The sequence below is a fragment of the Mus caroli genome, unplaced genomic scaffold (genome assembly GCF_978045245.1).
Source record: "Mus caroli unplaced genomic scaffold, Mus_caroli_1 scaffold_9, whole genome shotgun sequence".
Classification (NCBI taxonomy): Eukaryota; Metazoa; Chordata; class Mammalia; order Rodentia; family Muridae; genus Mus; species Mus caroli.
The window spans coordinates 69,287,277-69,310,162 of record NW_028227264.1 but is presented as its reverse complement, the minus strand read 5'-3'; the positions used below and the strand labels follow the sequence as shown (position 1 = coordinate 69,310,162).

The 22,886-nt window shown below is 42.9% G+C and overlaps 1 protein-coding gene across 5 annotated transcripts in view; it reads left to right on the top strand.

Moving 5' to 3' along the window:
• Positions 1-22,886, top strand: part of Bicc1 (BicC family RNA binding protein 1) — a 225,194-nt gene that overhangs the window by 111,910 nt on the left and 90,398 nt on the right. For all 5 annotated transcript variants that reach the window (XM_021173984.3, XM_029482953.2, XM_029482954.2 and 2 more), the window contains one exon: positions 20,179-20,248. In XM_021173984.3, coding sequence (XP_021029643.1) covers positions 20,179-20,248 — 70 coding nt within the window. The remainder of the gene's footprint in view (positions 1-20,178; positions 20,249-22,886) is intronic.

Sequence of the window (22,886 nt, the reverse complement as noted above, 5' to 3'; positions counted from 1 at the left end):
CTTTGTTGTTATTTCTAATTCAAAACCAAAAATAAAATAAAATAAAAAATAAAAAAAAAGTCTATACACGGCACTAAACCATTTCCTCCATACCGTGTTATGCTGGAATATTTTTGGCATGCAAAAGTAGTTTTAACCTTGAAAGTCAGATCACTAGGAAAACAAATTTGTGCCGGGCCACTTTTGACTGACCGTGGATTTAGTTTTATAAAGTCAACGGGACCATGGCATTTAAAAGCCGGCCTTCTGCAACATGTGTGGACTATCTAGTAGACATGAATCAAGATTGATGGGCGACGGCGCCTGCCCGAGCTGCCGGATTTTATAGGAGGGGGTGTACATCATTCAGAGCCAGGAGGAGACAAACGCTGCCCCGAGGTTAGCCATGCAGCCAGAAATACTTTAGGGATTCATGGTGTTCTCTCCAAAATTCCAGGGCTGTTACATCCTCTTAGCGGCTCTGGTTTGTTTTCACTTCTTTCTGAAACTGTGCCCTGCTGACGGGACAAATATTCAATAATCACACCCACGTTGAGGCAGAACACTCAAGACCATCCCAGCCCCGTGGCGGGCCAACAATGGGCCGTTGACTTTTATTCTGAAGAGGATGCTGATTCCCATGAGAATGTGACTCTGTGTCTTCAGAATATCTGAAGCCCAGGGTCTAAATGAAGTGTGGAAACTGGAGCCTGCTGGTCTGGTTTTTCTGTAGGCTCTTCAACTGTGGGTCTTACTTGCTGCAGTGTCCTGGGCATCTGTTGACAAGGATGCCATTTTGCATTGTCTCAGCATTTATGTGTGTATGTGTGTGTATATGTTTGTGTGTATGTGCACGCACACACACACACACATGCTCCATTGTGTGCATGTGCAAGTCATATACATATGTGCACACATAGCCAGTGCAGACTTTGCATTAGAGCATTTCGTCAGCTTTGTCTTCCAGGACTTTCTGGCCCTCTTGCTGCTCTGAGAACGCAGCTCTATTGCTTGCTTCATGTTTTCACGGCCAGGGGAGGAGGAAAAAAAACACGCCTCCCTGGGTCCTTGCCTCCCCTGTCCTCTACTGAGACTCCTTCAAAACTTAGTAAACTGCATACAATCTCAGCGACATTGCTGTTGTGACTTACAAGGTCAGACATCGATAGAACATGTATGTTGAGCTTCTAGTCTTATCATTTTATTTTTGGATCCAGAGTCTTGTTAGGTTGTCCAAGCTAGCCTTAGACTCACTGTGTAGCCCAGGATGGCCTTGAACTCAAAATCATGCTGCAGTGATTTTTTATTTTTTCTAATGCTGGTGTTACGGGTGTCAGCCAAGGTGACTGGTCACCGTGTGAATGAGAGGCAGAGACCCACTTAGGGTTGGCAAAGCATTATAGGCCACACTGTAGCCTCTTGTATCTTACTTGAGGTATCATTGTCAAGATATGGGCCATTGGCTGCTCCTCAGATATAACTTCGAGATTCCCATAAGCTTACAGGCTCCACCTGATCCCAGTCTTGGCTACTGACAAACTCTTAGTTTTAAAAATGATTCTGAGTTTGAGGCAGGTACCATTATGCAGACCAGCCTAGCTCTAGACTCACTCAGTAGCTCAGGCTGAGCTTGAACTCTTGCTGTCTGCGTCTTCCCCCAACCCACCCACCCAGCCCCGCCCCAGTCTCCTGAATGCTGGGTTTATTGATGCTTAGCAACACACTTGGCACAAGGCAATGTTCTTGAAAGCCCACCTCAGCTGCCCTCATCCAGCAGGCCCATGACCATAGAGCCTAGAAGCCATCTTGTGATGTGCTCTGGGTCTCCAGCATCCCTTGCTGTGGCCCAGGGCCATATGTGGAATTCATGTGTTATTAAATGTCCCAGTCATTTTCATTTCCACTTTCTGGCTAGGATCCTATGCAAGAACGCTCATTACATTTAGTTTAAGGATGAGTACTTTTTGGTAACAGCTCTAACCTTATATTTCAGGGTTGTTGGTAGCTGACCTTCTTCCAGGAAGGTGCGAAGTCAGGTTTCCGTAATCCTTAGTGGATTAAGTTTATTTCCAGTTAATTTTGCTCAATGTTACTCAGAGTCCAAAGCAACCCTGTGCCACCTTGGCATCATCCCCATTCATCTCCATAGTATCCTCACCTGCTCACAGCCCCCATCACAGCTGGACTAAGAGTTCAGTCCCCCTCCCCCAATCCCGCACCCTCCTTATGCTTTCCATCTGACATGTCCTTCAGAGGCTCATGCTGTGAGTGCATGGTCCCCAGCTGGTAGTGCCATCTGGGAAGGTCCTGAAACACAGAGAGTGTCCTAGTTGGTTGAAGTAAGTCACCAGGACCCCTTCTCGAAAGCCCTGCTTCTTTTGTGACCCCTTGCTTCCTGGTCTCCCATAATATGAAGAATCCTGTCAGTTACTCCTGATGCCATAACCCAGATGTCCACCCTGCCTTTCCTATGGTGGGCTGAGGTCTTCAGAAACCATGAACCAAAGTCTTTCCTTGCTGAAGTCACTTCTGGCAGGTCTTCACAGTGATTCTGGGTAACCAAGGTAACCAGGTAATGGGAGGTACTGTCAGCATCCCAAATGACCTCTGTCACCTGTCCGTGTTCAGTATGTCCTTTTAAATACATAGTTGCCAAGTGTTTTGCAGTATGTCCTTTTAAATACATAGTTGCAGAGTAATTTGCTTTAATCTTTGTTGTATCGTAGGGTTCAGGTGTATTTTGGGCTAATAGTTTTGTTTCCTGCAGTTAGTAGGACAAAGCTTTGGGCAAGGGGAGAGGCTTGTTCATTGGTCTCAACCTGGTGCCAGTGTTGTATTTTAAGGGTGTGTGACTTTTTTTTTTAATTGTGAAATAATTTTTATTTAAATTTTTATTTCTCAAAATTTTAAACATGAGTAGACTGTTATAACATCTCCACCCATATCTATCCCCTCTTCAATCTCTCCCGTGTTTCTTACCCTAATTCCCTCTCAAAATTCATAACCCATAAAACCTAGTGACTCCATCTTGGATTACATGTATGTACACGTGTTCAGCGCTGATCATGTGGAACTGAATAACATATTAAGGGGTCTTATGCTGATCGTGTTCTGAGCCTCTTAAGCTCTCTCATGCCTGACCCAGCTTCTCCCTCCTCATTGGAGTCAGAAGCCTGTTCTATGTGCTTTCTACCCAGGTATTAGAAATAACGTCTAAAGAGGACAGGCCCCCTCCAGCCTTCCTTCCCCTCTCTCAGGAGGACCCTGGTCAAGCTGGTCACTGTCAAAGCCCCAGCCCTGACTACAGAAGTGTAGTATGATCTGAAGTACAAGTCTGCAGCTGCAGGGTTCATGGAAGTCTGAGGAGTTCCACCTACTTCCCATTGTCCGGAGTCTGTTGTGTGAGTCGTTACCGTCCTCACAGTGTTTCCGTTCAGTAATCAATGTGGAGGTATAGAGTTAGCTGCTTGATCTGTGTTCAGGTTTACTAAGTTGCTGGCACAGGCTCCTCCAGCAAAGACTATATGTCACGAGTTTCTGTTACTGTATGACACGAGTATCTGTTACATAATTTCTTTCACAGTGGGAAATAGCTGAAGTCATTGGAAAGTAACTAAATACTTTAAAACACACCTAAAATTGGGTTAAGTATTATTGAGTTTATACTGATTTTAAACCTGATGAAATTTGGACTTTGAAATAAGAAGTCCTAAGAATAATGTTGTGATATTCACATGTAACCTTAGTCCTTGGGAGGTGGAGACCAAAGGATTGGGAGTTCAAAATCATCCTCAGATACATAGCAAGTTCAGGTCTAACCTGGGCTATATGAGACTCCTATCAATCAATCAATTAAGAAAGAAAGAGTTTTATAGTGTTGCTCATTTGACTAAAGATTGATTGTTAGATTTTTTTGTGGTGTGTGTGTGTGTGTGTGTGTGTGTGTGTGTGTACATGTGTGTTTCCTTCATTCAATGTAGCTAAAGCAGACTTCAGTGAGTGTGGAATTAATCCAACCTAAAAAAAAATCAACATGCTCCCAGAAATGTTCAGGGAGTATAAGAGAAATGAAGAGCTCAATAGCTGATATAAAAAGATTAGGATTGTTGGAGTTCACACACACACACACACTCACAGACACAATGATTACCTGTAGGAATTTAAAAAAATCTTTCAAAGCTTCTTTTGTCTAAGGTAAAAGATAATGATCTATGGAAAACTACAAGTTCTGTTCTTCTGAGCTCTATCCTTGGGCCCTGGCACTCCATTCTTTTTTTTTTTTTTTTTTTTTTTTTTTTTTAAGATTTACTTATTATTATATGTGAGTACACTGTAGCTGTCTTCAGATGCACCAGAAGATGGCATCAGATCTCATTATGGATGGTTGTGAGCCACCATGTGGTTGCTGGGCTTTGAACTCAGGACCTTCAGAAGATCAGTCAGTGCTCTTAACCGGTGAGCCATCTCTCCAGCCCCCGGCATTCCATTCTTAAACAGGCAGACAAGGTGAGCTTTCCGAGGAGTTCTACGCACCTCCCAGGGATGGAGATCACCCCCTCCCCCCACCTCTACTCTCCCCACCCCAGTTCATCAAGGTTAGTGAACTGCCCTGACCCTGGTCTCTAACTGGTCCCAGAGATGCTCCTGCACCCAGCTCCCTCCTGTCTTCCAGCCCTCTCTCCTGCTCTCCCAACCCTTGACTCCCCCCTCCCCCATTCTCCTCCTTATCCCCTCTCCCACCCAGTTCTCTCCCGCCATCCACTTCAGATGACTATTTTATTTCCCCTTCTGAGTGAGATTCACACATCCTCTCTTGGGCCTTCACTGTTACTTAGCTTCTTTGGGTCTGTGGATTGTAGCATGGGTATCCTGTACTTTATGGCTAATGTCCACTTATCAGTGAGTATCATGCATGTCTTTTTGGGCCTGGGTTACCTCAATCAGGATGATATTCTCAGGTTCCATCCATTTGCCTGGAAATCTCATGATGTCCTTGTTTTTAATAGCTGAATAATATCTTATTGTGTAGATGTACCACATTTTCTTTATCCGTTCTTCAGTTGAGAGACAATGACTGGATTGCTTCCAGTTTCTGGTTATTAAAAATAAAGCTGCTATGAACATCATTGGGCAGGTGTCCTTATGATATGATTGAGCATCTTTTCGGTTCATGCCCAGGAGTGGTATTGCTGGGTATTGAAGTAGAACTATTCCAAAATTTCTGAGAAACCACCAAATTGATTTTCAAAGTGGTTGTACAAATTTGCACTCCCACTATCAATGGAGGAGCGTTTCCCTTGCTTCTCCTCCTCACCAACAAGCGCCACCGTCACTTGGGCTTTTGATCTTAGCCATTCTGACAGGTGTAAAGATGGAGTCTCAGAGCCATTTTGGTTTGCATTTTGCAGGGCATTTTCTTATTAGTGATTGATGGGGGAGGGTCCAGCCCATTGTGGGAGGGGCCAACCCTGGGCTGGTGGTTCTGGATTCTATAAGAAAGCAGGCTGAGCAAGCTATGAGGAGTAACCCAGTAAGCAGCACCGTCCATGACCTCTGTATCAGCTCCTGACTGCAGGTTCCTGCCCTGTGTGAGTTTCTGCCCTCACTGCCTTTGAAGATGAACTGTTATAAGGAACCGTGAGCAAAATTAACCCTTTCCTCCCCAAGTTGCTTTTGGCCATGGCTTTTCAACACGGCAATAGTAACTGTGACTAAGACACACACAGTCAATAGTCCTCAGTCACCATTTGAAAAAATCTTCAGAGATTTATCCAGGTCCTCAGGTATATCATCTGCTTATTTTTGTTCTTTCTAAAGTAATGCCACTCCCGGTGTCTAAGCATTCCAGCATATGAGCTTGTGGGAGCTGTTCTTATTCAAATCACCACAGAGACTTAGGCACCTCAAATCAGTGCTGGTTGAAATAAAATCCCTAACCTGATAATCCAAAATCATAAATCCTACCAAACAAATATTTTTTGTTGCTGTTGTTGTTGTTGGTCACAGAAGGTTATAAACAGATGCTGTCATGACTAATCTCAGTTGTCAGTCTGAGTCAAAAATAAACCCTTTCTTCGTTAAGTTGCTTTTTTGTTAAGGCAGCAAAAAAAGTGAAACAGATGCTCAGGTAGAAAATACACACACAAGACAAGCAGCTCTGCTGAAGAACACGCCACCTGGGCTCACAGATAGCTATTTCTCCTTTCCTTCATGTCCTTAAGGTGGGCAGCTTGTTGATCGGTATTGTTGCTGATGGAGCAGGCTTTGAAATTATGTTGCTATGGCTACTGTGATTCCATCACAGACTCCATATTTCTCTGCTGGGAGTCTCCCACAGCCACTTTAAGCTGAGTGGCAGGCTGGAGTGCAGATTTGGGGTGAGGAAAAGCATTTTTTTGCCACTCCCAGGCATCAGCAACCCCACCCCACCCTCCTGTGTTTTTTAGTGCCTTTATCCTCAGGTGCAGGATTCCCTTGTGGTAGGGAAAGAGTTGGGAGTGGGGAGTGGGAATCCTCCCTTTCAGGCTCCCAGGATTTAAGAAAGCAGCTTGGTTAGTGGTTGCCTCTTACAAATATTTTTGAGGATCATTTAAAGCAAGAACAATTTTTGATAGTATCTTATTGGCCAAAAAAGCTTTTAAAAAAAAAAAAAACTTTTGTGACTGTGAGCCTCACCAGAAGTGTCAAAGTTTATAAACCCATGTCACTTTAGACTTTTGGCTAGAGAAAAGGAAGCCCATGATTTCTGATCCACATCCCTGTTATAGAGGCGTGGAAGGGTAGACATAGGTGTTCTGAGAGGATCCCATATAAAACCTGTTTATAGCAGTAGGGTCAACTGGTATCTTAGTGTTTCATTGCTGTGAAGAGACACCATGACCAAGGCAACTCTTATAAGAACAAAATTTAATTGGAGCTGTCTTATAGGTTCAGAGGTTTGGTCCATTATCATCATGGTGAGAAGCATGACAGCATGCAGACATGGTACTGGGGAAGCTGAGAGTTCTACATCTTGATCTGCAGGCAGCAGAAGGAGACTGTGTGCCACACGGGCATAGCTTGAGCATAGGAGACCTCAAAGCCCACCCCCACAGTGACACCCTGCCTCCAACAAGGCCACACCTAATAATGCTCTCCCTAAGGGCCACACATTCAAACACATGATTCTGTGGGGTCATACCTACTCAAACCACCACAACTGCATACCCAGATATATCTCAATATACTTAATAAGGTAAGAAAATACTGTTGGAGTGAGCGGAAGTGATAAGGAAAGGAGCGAGCTAGCATCGGCACTGGCCTTGGAAATATCTGTGATGACCTGCTCCTTACAGCCTGGGTTTGAAGAGAGGGTTTGGAAAAACTTGTTCAGATCAGAAATGCATGAAGTGCCAGAGGAAGAAAGAGTAGACTTCTGTTTTAGTGACGCAGTGGCAATGAGTGCTGAACTTTGGCTTGGTGGCAGTGGCGGCATTCCCCGCCCCTGCCCCCGCCCCTGCCCCCGCCCCCACCCCCACCCCCAGATTTTGACTACAGATCTGCAGCCATATACTAATGGTAGCAGGATTCACCAATAATACAATAGATTTAAGGAGTCCTGGGCAAAGGTGGTGCTCAGGCTGTGCTCCTCAGGCTGTTCACGATGGGAACACTTGTCAAAAGCAGAGTAACTTAAGTACAGGCTTCATGATAAAATTAATGTACTCTCCTCCTGTGATTCTAGGGGAATCAACTTGAAAATTTTATTTTGATGGATATGGTGACTCTTTCTTGGGGCATCTGCAGGACCAAGGCTGGGCTAAGGGAAGCAGAATTGAGACATATAAGATAAAGAAGTGTGACTTTCCTTAGAGGGAGAAGAAGGACAGGTACTTCTAGCCAGACTCGGCCTGTTTGAGTTAGTCTAGGGTTAGTTCCTGCATAGTAGACTTTCCTTCCTCCTTCTCTTCTTATATCTTCTATTATTTTACTTTTGAGATTATAATATAATTATATCATTTTCTCCCAATAAACCTTCCAATACACCCTCTTCTTTCTCTTAAATTCATGGCCTCTTTTTCAGTAATTGTTGATATATATATATATGTATATATATACATACATACATATATATGTGTACATGTATATGTGTGTACATGTATATACATACATCATATATGTGTGTATACATCATATATGTGTGTGTATACACACATATATACACACATATATGATATTCACATATACATATAAACATGTATAATACATGTGTATATTATATACATATAATATAGACATATGTGTATTATATATGTATATAGTATGTATGAAAATATTGACATGCCTAGAAAATCAGACATCTATAGCAACACTTACTGAAATATATATATATATATGTGTGTGTGTGTATGTATATATGTGTGTGTGTGTATATATAATATATATGTTACTTGTAAGCATATGTTTCCAGAGCTGACCATTTGATAGTGGATAAATAATTAGCATTGTCCTTACTTGGGGAAGACTATTTCCCCCACTGTCAGCGTTTTGTATGTAGTTGCCTGTAGTTCTTTGTCTGGGGTTGAGGACTGTAGTCCTTCCCATGCCCATGTCTATGGTTGTCCTTGTTCAGCTCACATTTGGAGGGTCATGCTGGTGAGACTTTATGGCTGTAGCTCTGACATCCTAGTAGACACAATCTCATAGCACGTTTGCTTCCTGGTCCTCTGGTCCTTATAGTTTTCTGCTCCTCTCTTCAGGATTTTAAAAAATGAGATGCATTCTCTAGGATAAAAACTTTCAAGATTTTTTTTTCTCTCCGTCCTCCCTCTGTTCTCCCTCCCTCCTCTCTTCCTCCATCTTTTTAAGACAAAGCAGCAGGTCAGGAGGGAGATAGGAGTCTGAAAACTATTACTGTACCTGGAAGATCAGATTTGCCTTTCAGTGTTAGTTGGGTCCTTTTAATTTAGCCTCTGAGGAGATGGCATGATAGGGAGATGACTTAGAGGCAAAGCCAGGCCCACAGCTCAATAGTCCAGGCTTACAGGTCAGTACCAAGTAGCCTCTAGGTTCTAGACTTGCGCGCTCTCTCTCTCTCTCTCTCTCTCTCTCTCTCTCTCTCTCTCTCTCTCTCTCTCTCCACACTCGCACACACACACATACCCAGGTGTTCAGTAACTGTATCCTGGCTTAGTGTAAATGATATTTTTAGAGCATTATATATTAAACACTGCCAGCAGACAGTTTATACAGAGTCAAACATTTTATGGTCTTCTACTGTTTAAGAAAACATACAAGTGTGCAGGCTAGATGTATTAAAAAAATTCTCCTGGAAGAGCTCCTCAGTCTTTTTAGTTTAGTTTAGACGAGGTATCATCTCACCACAGGCACTCAGATGCCGCTGGAGTCTTGGGCCAGGTGCACCAACTTATGTAATCAGAAAATTTCAATCTCTCTCTCTCTCTCTCTCTCTCTCTCTCTCACACACACACACACACACACACACACACACACATACCCACACATACACACCTTTGAGCATCACCAAATGAGCTTATGAAGTTAGCTGAAAACTTACACTTTCCACTCATCCCCGTCCCGTCACCTCTCAGACAAGTTCAATGTTTTGAATGTCACCTTAAGGTTTGCCCATGAATGAAGAGTCTTGGGTTTCACTGGTCCCATTGGGCTTCCCTACATCGTTTCTGTTCTACGGAAGGTACATTTCTGAGAAGACCTTGGTGTAGATGGAACCACATGAGACGTCTCCTCAATTAGGAAAACTCAGCTTTACGGATGTTAGTAATCCCTGAGCTCGTTAGCCACTCTTATTCACGCACATTGCTTGGGTTGGGCTGGTTACAGTACCTAGGAAGTTAGGAACGTAGCCCTTTTTCCCCTCTAAAATGGGTGTGTGCATCTTGTTCAGTATGTTTATGGGTCAGAGTGAAGAAGGGTCCAGAAACTGAAGATGGGACTTACCCTGAGTTCTCTTAGCACCCCACCAACAGGGGGGCTCTAGGACAAGATAATGCCCATGCATTTACATGAAGGGTTAATAAACGTCATGCTAGAATTTTATAACTTTTAAAATAAATGAATACAATTTATAAAAAGCCATATGTTATTGGGGGGATATTTAAGAGTGTGTGTGATAAAGAAAATCATTTCAGCATTGTGAGGTGCTTGCTTCTGTACTAAGAACGAAATCGCATCTCTGAGAGTGTGACAGTAGTTTCCTCAATGTGTATAACCAAGTAGGTCATTGTTAGTGCAACTAACCGGAAGAGTTTAACAATAGTATTTAAGGACGTGCTTGCCCTGTTTAAAGTCCCTACAAGAATTGGCTGCGTGAGAGCGGCTGTGGGGCAGTTTAGCTTGCAGTGAGTTATGGTAATTCAGCTTCTAAGTTTTAATTAGTAGGACCACTTGGCTTTGTTCTCTGAAGATTAATATTTAGTCAAACTCGCTGACGCCTGTCATAATTTGTCACTGCTGGTGTTTGGAGAAAAGGATCAGGGGGTCTTGATTTAATTAAAAGCTTTTGTGGCCGATAGTAAAAATGGAAGCTGTCAACTGTCTTCCTAGGGAAATACATAAAAATGTACGAATGGCACGTGGTGTGTGCCACAGTTATGTACTGCTTAGATTTTGGAGAGTCTCCAGAGAGTGAAAAACAGCAGACAGAATCCCCTTTCATAAAAGTCTTGTTTATTTCATTTGCGTGTTGTTTTGCCTGTAACTATGTCTGGGTACCATGTGTGTACAGTGCCTGACTAGGCCAGAGGAGGGTATTGAACTCCAGGAACTAAAGTTGCAGGTGGTAGTGAGCCACCATGCAAGGACTGGGAATTGAACCCAGGTCCTCTGCATAAGCAGCCAGTGCTCTTATCCACTGAGCCATCTCAGAGTTCCTCTGGCTGTCCACAGGGAGCCTCTCAACACTCCACACTCAGTGCTTTCCTCTGCTCTTTGCCATCTGATTGGTTTAGCTCTCGCCATCTGGATTATGCTATTATGTGGCCAGCCTGTTTCCCCTTCTGATGACCTATGTCCATCAAACCCCACTATATTTTAAGCCTAGGAAACCAGGGCTCATCATGCCTACACTAGGCCTTCTGGATTTGTGGATTCCACCAACTTTGAACTGAAAGATACATGTAAAAATTACATCTGGTCCAACTAGGACTGGACATTCTTGCTTGTCATCAATCCATAAACAATAGAGATGTTTACAGGATGTTAGGTATACTAAATTACAGATGACTTAACATGGAAGGCAACTGTGTAGATTCTACACAAACAATGTGCATTTTTTATACCGGAGTCTTGAACATCCATGGGCTTGGGTTGGGTATCTACAAGGACCCTGGTATCCATTCTTCATGGATACTGAGGGATGACTGGCATGTCTGTATTTGTGGAGATGCTGGACAGAGCTCTGTGTGTAGTCATGCCAGACTTAGAAGTTTCATGACTGGCCATGGGTTTCTCTGAACATTTTTATTTATGTAGTGATTGTAACAGACGAGATTGAAGCTCAGTCTCATGCCATGTTGCTGGGAGCTCGTTGGGGATTGGGTTTGTTTCGTAAGCTATGGTAACAAAATGAATGTGTATCAGATCTGTACACCACAGGGGCTGTGTGTTGACATTCTGTGTAGATATGTCCGGTCCTTTGTTCAAAGTCTGGCAACTATAGCCTTGGCCACCTGATGCTAATTTGCTCACCATGACAACTCAATTCTTCTCCACTCTTGGCATGCGCATTGTGTGTTTGGAACTAGGAGTTGGAACGCTTTGTGGTGTGACAATTATCCTCAGCCATCCCTGGGTTACTCCACTAATGAAGTATTGAGGAATTGTCTATTACCCTCTGTTACTTTGGTGTTGGGGAGGAGAGGGGCACAGAATTTGGGATCTCTGAATAGCCTCCTGGTATATGGGACCCTTCTCCTCCTTCAGCTTCTAAGCCAGGCAGGAAGGACCACATGGTCTTGATTCTGGCTCCATGCAGCCTCATACTCTGACACATAAATTCTGAGTCCTGTTTTCCTCAACTGCAGATAGGTTTCAAATATCATATATGTTTACGAGGTTATTATATGAGGCACATACAAGAAGAGTGTGTATGACAACTGTGAATGTAAGAGACATTGGTAGGCTATGAAGATCCAGGAGGATGAAAGGGATTTCTTGTTTTAAAATAAAACTAGCAGGACCCACTATGTCCCATTACATATACATATACACATGTGTGTATGTATGTATATATATATATATATATATGCATATGAATGTATGTATGTATATATGTGTATATATGAATGTATGTATGTATATGTATATATATGTGTGTGTGTATATATGTATGCATATGTATATATGTATGGGTATATACGTATGCATATGTACATACACACATATATTTATGCATACATATATGCACATACATGTATATGTGTATGTATATATGCATATATATGTATGTGCATGTATATATACATATGCATATACATTATACATATACATAATGTCCTAGCAAAATAAACATCTTAAGCTTTCAGACATCCCTCCAGAGAGAGTTTACTACACTCTCCTCACCTCTTGCTTGGCTTCCTTCATGGTTGTAGCAGGCTGTAGGTGGCCCCCATGTGGTAGCCATTGGATGAGTGTACAATGGATTAGAGGAGAAGTTTCCAGTCAGGGAGTCCAGTGTTCCTTTCCTGGCCGGAGAATGCAGATTTCATGTAAAGTCGGTGTAAACGTCCCTTGCCTTGGGTTGATCTCAGGTGCTGATTACTCTTGCCTGGGAAGACTGGTGAAATAAACATGTTAGTAGACTGGCTGATTGGGGCTTGGCATGGGATCTGTTCACCTGTAACATATTATCCTGTAATTGCCGCAAACCTGCAAAGCGTGTAGTTTTGTGATGTTTCTTCTCTTGTGGCATACAAATTGGAAATTTGCTGGAGACCTGAAATCTGTGATGAGCATTGCAGACAGGACTGGGATTGTTTTTGTAGAACTCGAGTTCGTACTTGCTCATTTTTGGCCTAACTTTTGGTCTATTTTAGGCTGATAAAATTGTATAAACAGTTTGTTGTAAATCTCTGAAATTAAAAAAAAATGGTGGAAAATTTCCAAACAGGTAAAAAATTTCCAACGTAAGTGGTACCATCTCTTCCCACCTAAATCTCTCCACCCCTGCATAAACTACAGCCTAGCAGAGACACATAATTTTATATTTATTAAGGATACTTATAGTAAAGAAAAAGAAAACATTGGCCCCGGGGGGATGGAATGTTAACACCCCCGCCTTTTTTTAATTTGTAATCCTGATACTGTCAACTGGGCTCAAGCTTATGGCTGGCTAGGTCAGAGGACCTAGGGAGTAGCTTATCCTGCCATTAACCTGCTAAGTGGATGTGGTAATAAACTGCCTCTCTCCTCATCTGTCAGGGAACCTTTTTAATTTTATTTTTTCATTGAATAGTGATTAATACAGAGACCTACAACTGGTTAGCTTGCAGAGAACAAGAGACAGCCGAGTGTGCGTCTCTCCAAGGGACTTCTATACCACACACCCTTCCCCCAGGGCTCATCCATCAGTGTGGAAGAGGAGGCAGAAAGGCTGTAAGAGGCAGAAGTATAGGGTGTCTGTGCTGAAACAGAATTTGCTGGTCGTGGCTGGGCTGTCATTCACATGAACTCATAGTAGTTGCAACTGCATGCACATGATCTATACACATGGTCAAGCCAGGCAGCATCACACTGTCAATGCTGGGGGAGCTTATGGAGTCCCAGCCCTAGCTGAGGAGCTCTTAGGAATTGCAGGTGGGGAAGGGTGGCTCAATTTCCTCTTTTCTTCAGGGATGCAGCCCCTGAAAGGGTACCCAGTAGATGGTCCTGGAGATGGTCCTACACACACACATAGGCAGCACTAAGAGGACCCAGCGGGTTTAAATAAGAGAGCCCATGAACTTGGGAGGAAGGGAGTGATGGAATAGAGGAGAGGAGGGTTGCACAAAACACACATGGATGTATAAAATTCTCAATCAATAGAAAAGGAAGGGCTGGAGAGATGGCTCAGCGGTTAAGAGGGCTGACTGCTCTTTCAGAGGTCCTGAGTTCAATTCCCAATCACCACATGGTGGCTTACAACCATCTGTAACAGAAACCTGATTCCCTGTTCTGGTGTGTCTGAAGACAGCTATAATGTACTCATAGAAAAGTAAAATAAAAAGTACACTTTATGAATTAAGAGGGGAAGGCAAGTAGCTTTGTATATTCGTATCTTGCCCCTCTCCATATTTTAGTTGCTTCCTTGTGAAGGTTGATAGTCTTAGCAATAACATTTTTTAGCTATAAATATTTGCTACCCATCAAATCTGATAGTAGCATAATCATTGAGTTGTGACTCAGTTATTCATATTCTGTAAGTCCCGAACACAGTAAGTCTAATTTAACAGAAACTTAAAAAGTTACTTATGATTATGTCCCAATTCTGGGTGTCAATCTTTGGACATCTATGGATGTCTCAGGCCATTATCCTCAGCCATCCTGAGATGTGGCCAGTCAGAAGCAGGGTGGAGTTGACTGCTCTAGGTGGACTTTTCAAAATCTCTTCTGTTGTCATAACATAGAAGACTTCTATCCGATATACAGGAGCTAAAATAAATGAGAAAAATCATCCTTTAAATCTTCGTGGTGTGCTGGCCAGGATGTTGTATCCTGGTGATCCCAGGAGCCTACAACGTGAGGGGCTGAGGCAGAAGGATGGAGAATTTGAAGCTAGTCTAGGCTACATAAGTGAAACATTGTCTCAAATATATAACCTAAGGAATGATTGAATGTTTACAGAAGATTATTCACAATGTGATGTTTATTCTTTGAGTTTTGGTTTGAGGAAGATGGAAATAAACAATATTAAGGTTTTTAAGAACCTAGCTCTTAGGGACTCCAGTGATGGCTCAGTTGGTAAAGTGCCTGTCACTCAAGTCTGAGGACCTGAGTTCGAAGCCCCAGAACCCAAGTAGAAAGTTGACTATAGTGGCCAACATCTATAACATAAGTGCCCGTGATGGTAGAAAAGAGCATCCTTGGACTTTATTGGCCAGAAATTCTTCATACATTGATGGATTCCAGGCTCAATGAGAGATCCTGTCTTAAGAAATAAGGCAGAGGGGCCAGCAAGTTAGCTTAGCAGGCAGAGGTGCTTGTGGCCAAATCTGATGACCTGAGTTCAGTCCCAGGATACAGATGATAGAAGGAAAGACCTCCAGACACTCACCACAACGTGTCCATCACCCTCTGTATCCTATGCACACAAATAAAGGACATGAAAAATAAAAGACCAAGATTGATACATGACATTTATTAGCTGCTAATCTTTGGCCTCCACATGCAAGTGGTATGTGCATGTGTGCACAGAGTCTACTTGAACTCACTTTCAGGTTTTCCCCCTTCGGTGCAGAGAACAGTCTTCTTCTTTTTGTCCAAGGTTTTTGTGGCTTGGCATCCTTCTGCATTCTGTAGCTTAGCAGACACGATGGTATTTATAGTTTTATTTCCATAAGGAAGCGAGAGGCGTTTTAGGCCATTTCCCAACTCTGAGGTCACTTTTCACCTGGCTGAGGACAGCACCCTCCTGGGAGAGAGGTGGTCAGAATTAGCCACTTAATCCAATTAGTCCAGGGATGGATAGAGAACATTGTGGACAGAGTATTGATTTACATGTGAACTAAGGCTCACAGCAGGTTTCTGGGAAGTGACTTCCTGGTAATAACTAAACGACCTTAGGAAACACACGAGACCCTCTTATTAAAGAGAAGAAGGTGCCTCCACCCACTATAAAGCCACAAAATTTTCTTCCTAGTCCCATAATTTAAAAGGATACTTATTTTTTTTTTTACTGTTTATAGAAGGTGAGGCGAAGTCAGCAGTTTGTTCTCTGGGCTTTGGTTGTATGGCACGTAGAAACGAGAACAGCAGAAGTCACAGAAACAAACAACCACAGAAGAAAACCTAGAACCATTTGGTTTTTTTCTGGAAGTCATTTCAGAAATTGTCTTTTTTCCTCCTGAGACTGAGATGATTGTTTTCTTCTTGGGGGCTTCATATGGTGTCTTTCCTTTCCCTTCCCATCTTCCTAACTTCACTTCTTCCAGCTCTGCTTTGGTCTGCTGCAGACCAAAGCATAGCTTTGCATAGCTTGCTGCATGAACATCCTTTGAGCTGTTTCTTGTGCTGGAATCAGCTCCATCTCTATGGCTCTTCTGTGCACCTTGCTTAAAGAGATTGGGCCTCCTGAACCCCTTCACCCTCCCCCTCCTGAACCCCTTCACCCTCCCCCTCCTGAACCCCTTCACCCTCCCCCTCCTCCTAGCTGTTCTGATTCCAACTTGACTGGGATACACCTGCCCTGCATCCTTGAAGAGACTGACAAGTTATCTGATTAACTGATAAGCTCTTGAGGGAAACTTCTGACTCTGGAAGCAAAATAATTTGTTCCATCCTGCTCTAGCTTCTTACCTGGTCATGAGTAGCGAAGTGACAGTCCATCACATGAGCCTCAACGTCTTGGTCTGTGCCACGTCTTCAAGTCTGTTTGGGGCTTATCCATACATGCAGATGGTAGGAGACCTGATCCTTCCTCACAACACAAGTTGAGACTCAAGGCCCCTCTCGTGACGACTGATGCTCTCCCACGTGTCCTTTTGGATCTCCCCTAAGCACTCCTCCTGCGTTACAGACTGGGTCTGCGCCCTTTCTCAAGTAGCTGGTTCCATAGAGCCGTCAGCATCAGTAAGCAGTTACTGAATCAGGATTTCATCCATCTTCTCAAGTCCTTGTGACTGCTCAAGCAGTAGATACTACAAACAATTTACATAGAGGGTGAAGGAGACTAACTTGCCCCGCATGATGTAGTTGAACTTAGCTGAGAATGAGACCTCACTCCAGGTAGGGAACTAGGTAAGGGCGTTTGCCTAAACATACCTGGTGCTTACTGTGCATTTGGACAGTGAGCACAATTTCTATCATTCGGACTGTGAACTTGTAAACAGGGAAGGTAAGAAAACACTTGCGTGACATCAGGATAAGAGAGAAGTCAAGTTTTTGTAATGAGTCAGGGTGATTCTAACTGGGTGGCAGAAGGATGGAAAGAATCCTTGAGCAGGTGATGGGTTCAGTGTGAGAAGGAGCTGGGACTGGAACATTTTGGAAGAGAGACCAGTAGATTCCTACATCCTGAAGTGGTGAGCCAGGGAGGGGACATCATCTACTGGGCAGCTGGTATAGAGGCAGTTGAAAAGGATAGTATTTTTTTTAATTAATTCATTTATTTTTTGAAAAGGTTTGCTGTGATTATACTTATGAATATATGTACATACATAGCCATATATAAACATTACAACAGTTAATGAAAAGAGGTCATAAATTTTTTTATTAGATATTTTCTTTATTTACATTTCAAATGTTAGCCTCTTTCCTGGTTTCCCCTCCAAAAACAACCCTATCCCTCCCTCTTCCCCCTGCTCACCTACCCACCCACTCCCGATTCCTAGCCCTGGCATTCCCCTATAATAGGGCATACAGCCTTTACAGGACCAAGAGCCTCTCCTCCCATTGATGCCTGACAAGGCCATCCTCTGCTACATATGCGACTGGAGCCATGGGTCCCTCCATGTGTACTCACTCTTTGGTTGGTGGTTTAGTCCCTTGGAGCTCTGGGGGTACTGGTTGGTTCATATTGTTGTTCCTCTTATGGGGCTGCAAACCCCTTCAGCTTCTTGGGTCCTTTCTCTAGCTCCTCCATTGGGGACCCTGTGCTCAGTTCAATGGTTGACTGAGAGCATCCACCTCTGTATTTGTCAGGCACTGGCAGAGCCTCTCAGGAGACAGCTATATCAGGCTCCTGTCAGCAAGCACTTGTTAGCATCCACAATAGTGTCTGGGTTTGGTGACTGTATAAAGGATGGATCTCCAGGTGGGGCAGTCTCTGGATGAGGCCGTGAATTTTGAAGAGAGCCAGGAGGCATATATGGGAGGTTGGGAGAGAAGAAAGAGAAGGGGAGAAATGATGTAATTATATCATAATCTCAAAACCAAAAAGAAATGGTTTTGAAAAAGACAAAAAGATTTGCTTTTCTGATAGGTGTATATATGTGCACCTTGTTTGAGCAGTGCCCATAGAGATCAACAGAGGGCATCAAATCCCCTACAACTGGAGTTACAGATGACTGTGTGCAGCCATGTATGTGCAGGCAACAGAACTCAGGCCCTCAGTGGGAACTGCAAGTACTCTTAACCAGTGAGCCATTCTTTCTTTTTAATTTTATTTTTTTAAAAAAATACTCCCGGGGGTGGGGAAGGGGGCTTGATTGCTTCACTCTGTAATCCCAGAAGTTGGGAGGCTGAGGCATGAAGACTGGAGATTTGAGGCCAGTGTAGGTGAGACCTTGTCTCAAAACAACAAGCAAAAACCAAAAACAACCCTCCAAAAACCAAAAATAACCACCGTCCCCCAAACAAACCCACTTAAACCAAAACAGTATCAAAACCCCAAACCAATAACATAGTTAATCAAATGAATGCTGATGTCAATTCAGTTAATTAGCAAAGGTGAGACAGGCAGGGATCAGGACTTAGAGGGTGAGGGTGAGGGTGAGAGCGCCCACATTTCTTCTGGATCAGATTCGTATATAAACCAAGCAAAGACAGTGGGGGCTTGGTTTTTGTTTTCTTGCTTTCAAGTAGAAATATTTTCCAAGAAAAACAGCAGTGTGGACACTGGGCCAAGTGACCAGTAAGTACTACAAACAAGTCAGGGGCAGCATACAAGTGACGTTTGACCTCAGCATCAGGGACACAGTTGGGCTCAGGAGCATCTGAGGGCCCACTGGCCCAGTGCACAGCAGGCAACTATTGCCTGTGCCAGCCAAATGCTGTCATGAATTCCTTGTGCCGAATCCACCAACTTTTCTGGAAAATCAGAGATCAGAATGGCTATGCCAGGTTCTTGGATCTTCAAATGTTGGCCCTACCCCTAACACTTTGGACAGCAGCCTGAACCCATGGGTAGGCTGCCAGCTTGAGACATCTGCTGAGAGCTGTCGGGTGCTTGAATGAAGGAGACCTGCGTCAACCATTTACTCTCATGTCTGGTACACAAGCCTGAGAAGGAAATTACTGTTAGTTGTGTTCATAGTGCGTTCAGTTGTCATCGCCATTGATTTGTTTAATTAACTCTAAATCCATATTAGTAAATAAGTCTCATCTTGCTCTGCCTGGTCTTTCTGCTTTGGGTCTTGCTCTGAGTAATTCTTGACTGTCGGGTGCTGATAGACCTAGAAGTGACGTGCTGTTAGTTTGTTGCATTTTCTGTTCCTGTTAGCCTGTGCAGAGTTAGTTTTCTATTCGTGTTCCCAAGTGAACAGCCCCGTGGAATTGGCAAGCAAGAAAGACTGTTTTGTCTTGGGAGACTCTGATTCCTTTCCGATTACTTGTTGGCTTCGCTCATGCTGTCGTCTGTGGCTTCTGCCTCGTCATTGCCACCTCCACTTTCGATGCCTGCTGCCTGTCCTCTCTCACGTTATGTGCTAGGCTCCCTTCTGCTGGTATTATCTGCATATATGAATGGGTGGAGCGATAGCATAAACACTATCTTGGCCCACAGGAAGGCTGACGGGAAATGGAGCGTTATGAAGGGATGCTGTGTTTAGAAGCATTTCATCAGTTTTAATGAAATACAAATGGAGAGAGAGTGGGAGAAGGAGATGTTTCATTTTGGGGGATGGGAGGAAATCTTCATTTAGTACGACTTAACTCTGTATTACAAGGGTCACATCTAGTATATAGATGATGGTCTCGGGTGAATTTTATTCAGTGCAAACATCTCTGATGGTCCTGGCAACAAGCTGGGTTAGTCACTTGTCCGTGTACTTTGAGGTCTTGTTTCTGTTAAAATTCCGGATTCATGGAGAGAACAACACAGACTTGGATGCTCTCAGTAGATTAAGGGCTTAGGAAAACACACCCCCTCTTCTCCCTCGAGCTTTCAAAAAGATGTTTGCATTGTTTTAAGCTGAGATCATCTTGTTGTATCAACACAAAGCCAGAAACATGAAAATAAGAATTTTTTTTTGAACGTGTGAAAATCTTATCTGTAAATACAAGTTCTTAATTGAGTCAATATTTTTCTCTTGATCCCTGACTCAGATCATGGAGGAGACAAACACGCAGATTGCATGGCCGTCCAAACTGAAGATCGGGGCCAAATCCAAGAAAGGTAAATTTGGGACGGGGAGTAGGTATGTTTGAAAAACGAGCTTCCGGGATTGCTGGAGCTCAGTTCTGTTCACGTTTGGCCTCAAGTGCTTGTCAAATAGCTGTATTTGGGGAGGATTTTCATGATTAAAATAAATAGGTGGCGTTGTGGCAGAATGGCAGTTCTACATGGGGGTGGTAGCTTGTGTGTTTCCCTTGTGTAGACCTTAAGGTGGGTTTTTTTTTTTTTTGGTTGTTGTTGTTTTTTTTATTCTTTGTTTTGTTTTTTGTTTGTTTTGTTTTTTTGTTTTGTCATGGCCTATATTTATGAGCTGTTATATACTGTGCCCTTCTTCCACATGAATGAGCTGTAACTTCCTCCTTTCTCAAATGAATTTTTTTCCATCTACATGACAGTATTGCACGAACTGCATTTTAGATCAGACATTTCCCTGCCTTATGTATAGAACTGCCTACCCGTAGATGGTCAGAGATGGGAGGGAACACTATCTTATTTGTTTTTTCTAGGATTCTATGTATTCTCAAATGTGACTTTCCAGTACGTGTTTTAAGAATATGTATTATATATACTTATATATTAATATTTATTATTATATTTATATAGATATAAATATAGGTATGTGAATATAATATATAGGAATATAATATATGCTATATATATACATAGTATATATGTAAATATATGTATTTTTTCAAATATACTATAGTTTCAGGAATCCTGCTTGTCTGTATTTAACGAAGAATACAAATTTGTATAGCTATCAGGAGAATAATACAAATGCCACCAAACAGTTCTACATATAGCATTCGTGCAAGCTGAGCTGTGTCCTGTGGTCTGCCCTTTGTCTTGTCATCTTGCTGTGGCTCAGTTTGTCGTCTTGTTCTACCTTCTGTGACTATATTGCTAAGTGGCATTTTAACATGGCATGGGGTCTCGGTTTCCTTTCATGTTTTAGTCTAGATTTCCTTCAGTCTCACTTTGTGTTCCCATCTTGTAGAATAGAAATAATATTACAGAGCATTTTGTGTGTGTGTGTGTGTCTGTCTGTCTGAGTATAAATAAGGCATGCCTATAGAAACTTCAGTCTTATTACTTTTTATTTAGCTCATGGTGACAAGGAATTGGGACCTCTAGTTTTTTTGGGGGGGGTGTTTGTTTTTTAAGATTTATTTTATGTACATGAGGACACTGTCATTGTCCTCAGACACACCGGAAGAGGGCATCAGATCCCATTACAGATGGTTGTGAGCCACCATGTGGTTGCTGGGAATTGAACTCACGATCTCTGGAAGAGAAACCAGTGTTCTTAACCACTGAGCCATCTCTCCAGCCTGGGACCGCTAGTTTTAAGTGTCAAAATCAGACAGGTTCCGTTTTTGTGTGTGGTTCCAAGTCTTTGTGTAAGCTGTGCGTGTGCTCAATGCTAAAGAAGATGCTTCTGTCCTGATTCATTGAGTCCTCTTGTCATGGGTCTCGCTGTCTTGTTCTGGATGTGCAATAGAAGAAACCAGTTCCTCACCTGTCTTCTGTTTATCTGACTGTTAAAAAAAATCCCTGTTTAACCAAGTGGGTGAATTGAAACGTAAGCATACCCTCGGGCCCCAGTCCCTGTTGTTGAGTGTTTTTATTTAAGAAATGACATTAACTACATTTCTGGATTAATAAGAACAAAATTTAACCAGTCCCAATGGAAACCCTGAAGAAATATGAATGTTAGGATAGTTTGGGATGATATCAAATGTTCTGTTCTTGTATCCATGGTGATCTTCCCCCCATTTTCGTGAGAGACTGTTGATAAATTTTGCTATTGGTATTATTATTGTTGTTATGGTTGTTGTTGATGAAAATGTGGCTTGAACTTTAGAGAGTTAGGGACTGTGGGGATGAGCAGGACCATGTCATGGTTTCGGAATGGCTTCTGTCACTGGCATCGTTGGCTCTTTGGGGTGCTCAGCTGCGCCGCACATCCTGGTGATGTATCACACTTAGCAGATACAACAGCTCCAGCAGTGCGTCCAAGAGTATTTGGGTCAGTTTTCACCTGGCTGATGTTAACCTCTGGATTTTTGCTTAGGGACTGGCCTCTGCGGGCTCAGGCCGAACCCACTTCATTTTTACATTTTGTTATTGAAGAAGTACTCTGATTGTACATAATGCCACACAAGGAGAGCAACATGCCAGAAGAGATCAAGGAAGAGAGAAAGAGTTGAAGGTGCACCTCAGAGGGATTTACTGTTCAGTTGGCTTGATTACTGTTTTTATGTGCTGATAGATCATTTCTGGGCCTAACATCCTACCAGCCTCCTTCTTGATATAGAACGGAATATACATAAATGTTCCTGTTCTTTTAAGATGGTTTAATTTTTGAGATGAAGTTCCACTCTATTCTGTAGCTAATAAAATTAAACAGCAAGAGGGGGTTGGGAAGGGATTTGTTTGCTCATCTGGCAGGCTGTTGCCTTCTGGCCCTGTGTGTAAGAGAGAGGGCTGTTCGTTTTCAAACCTTCCCTCATTCCCAGCCCTCATTATGAAAGAGATTAGAGTATGCATGTGTGTTCCTGGGCCCGGGCTGTGTACTAGATGGTTTATTAAATCTAAGCTTCACGGTGGTGTGAAGGTCAGAGATGTGGAGATACCC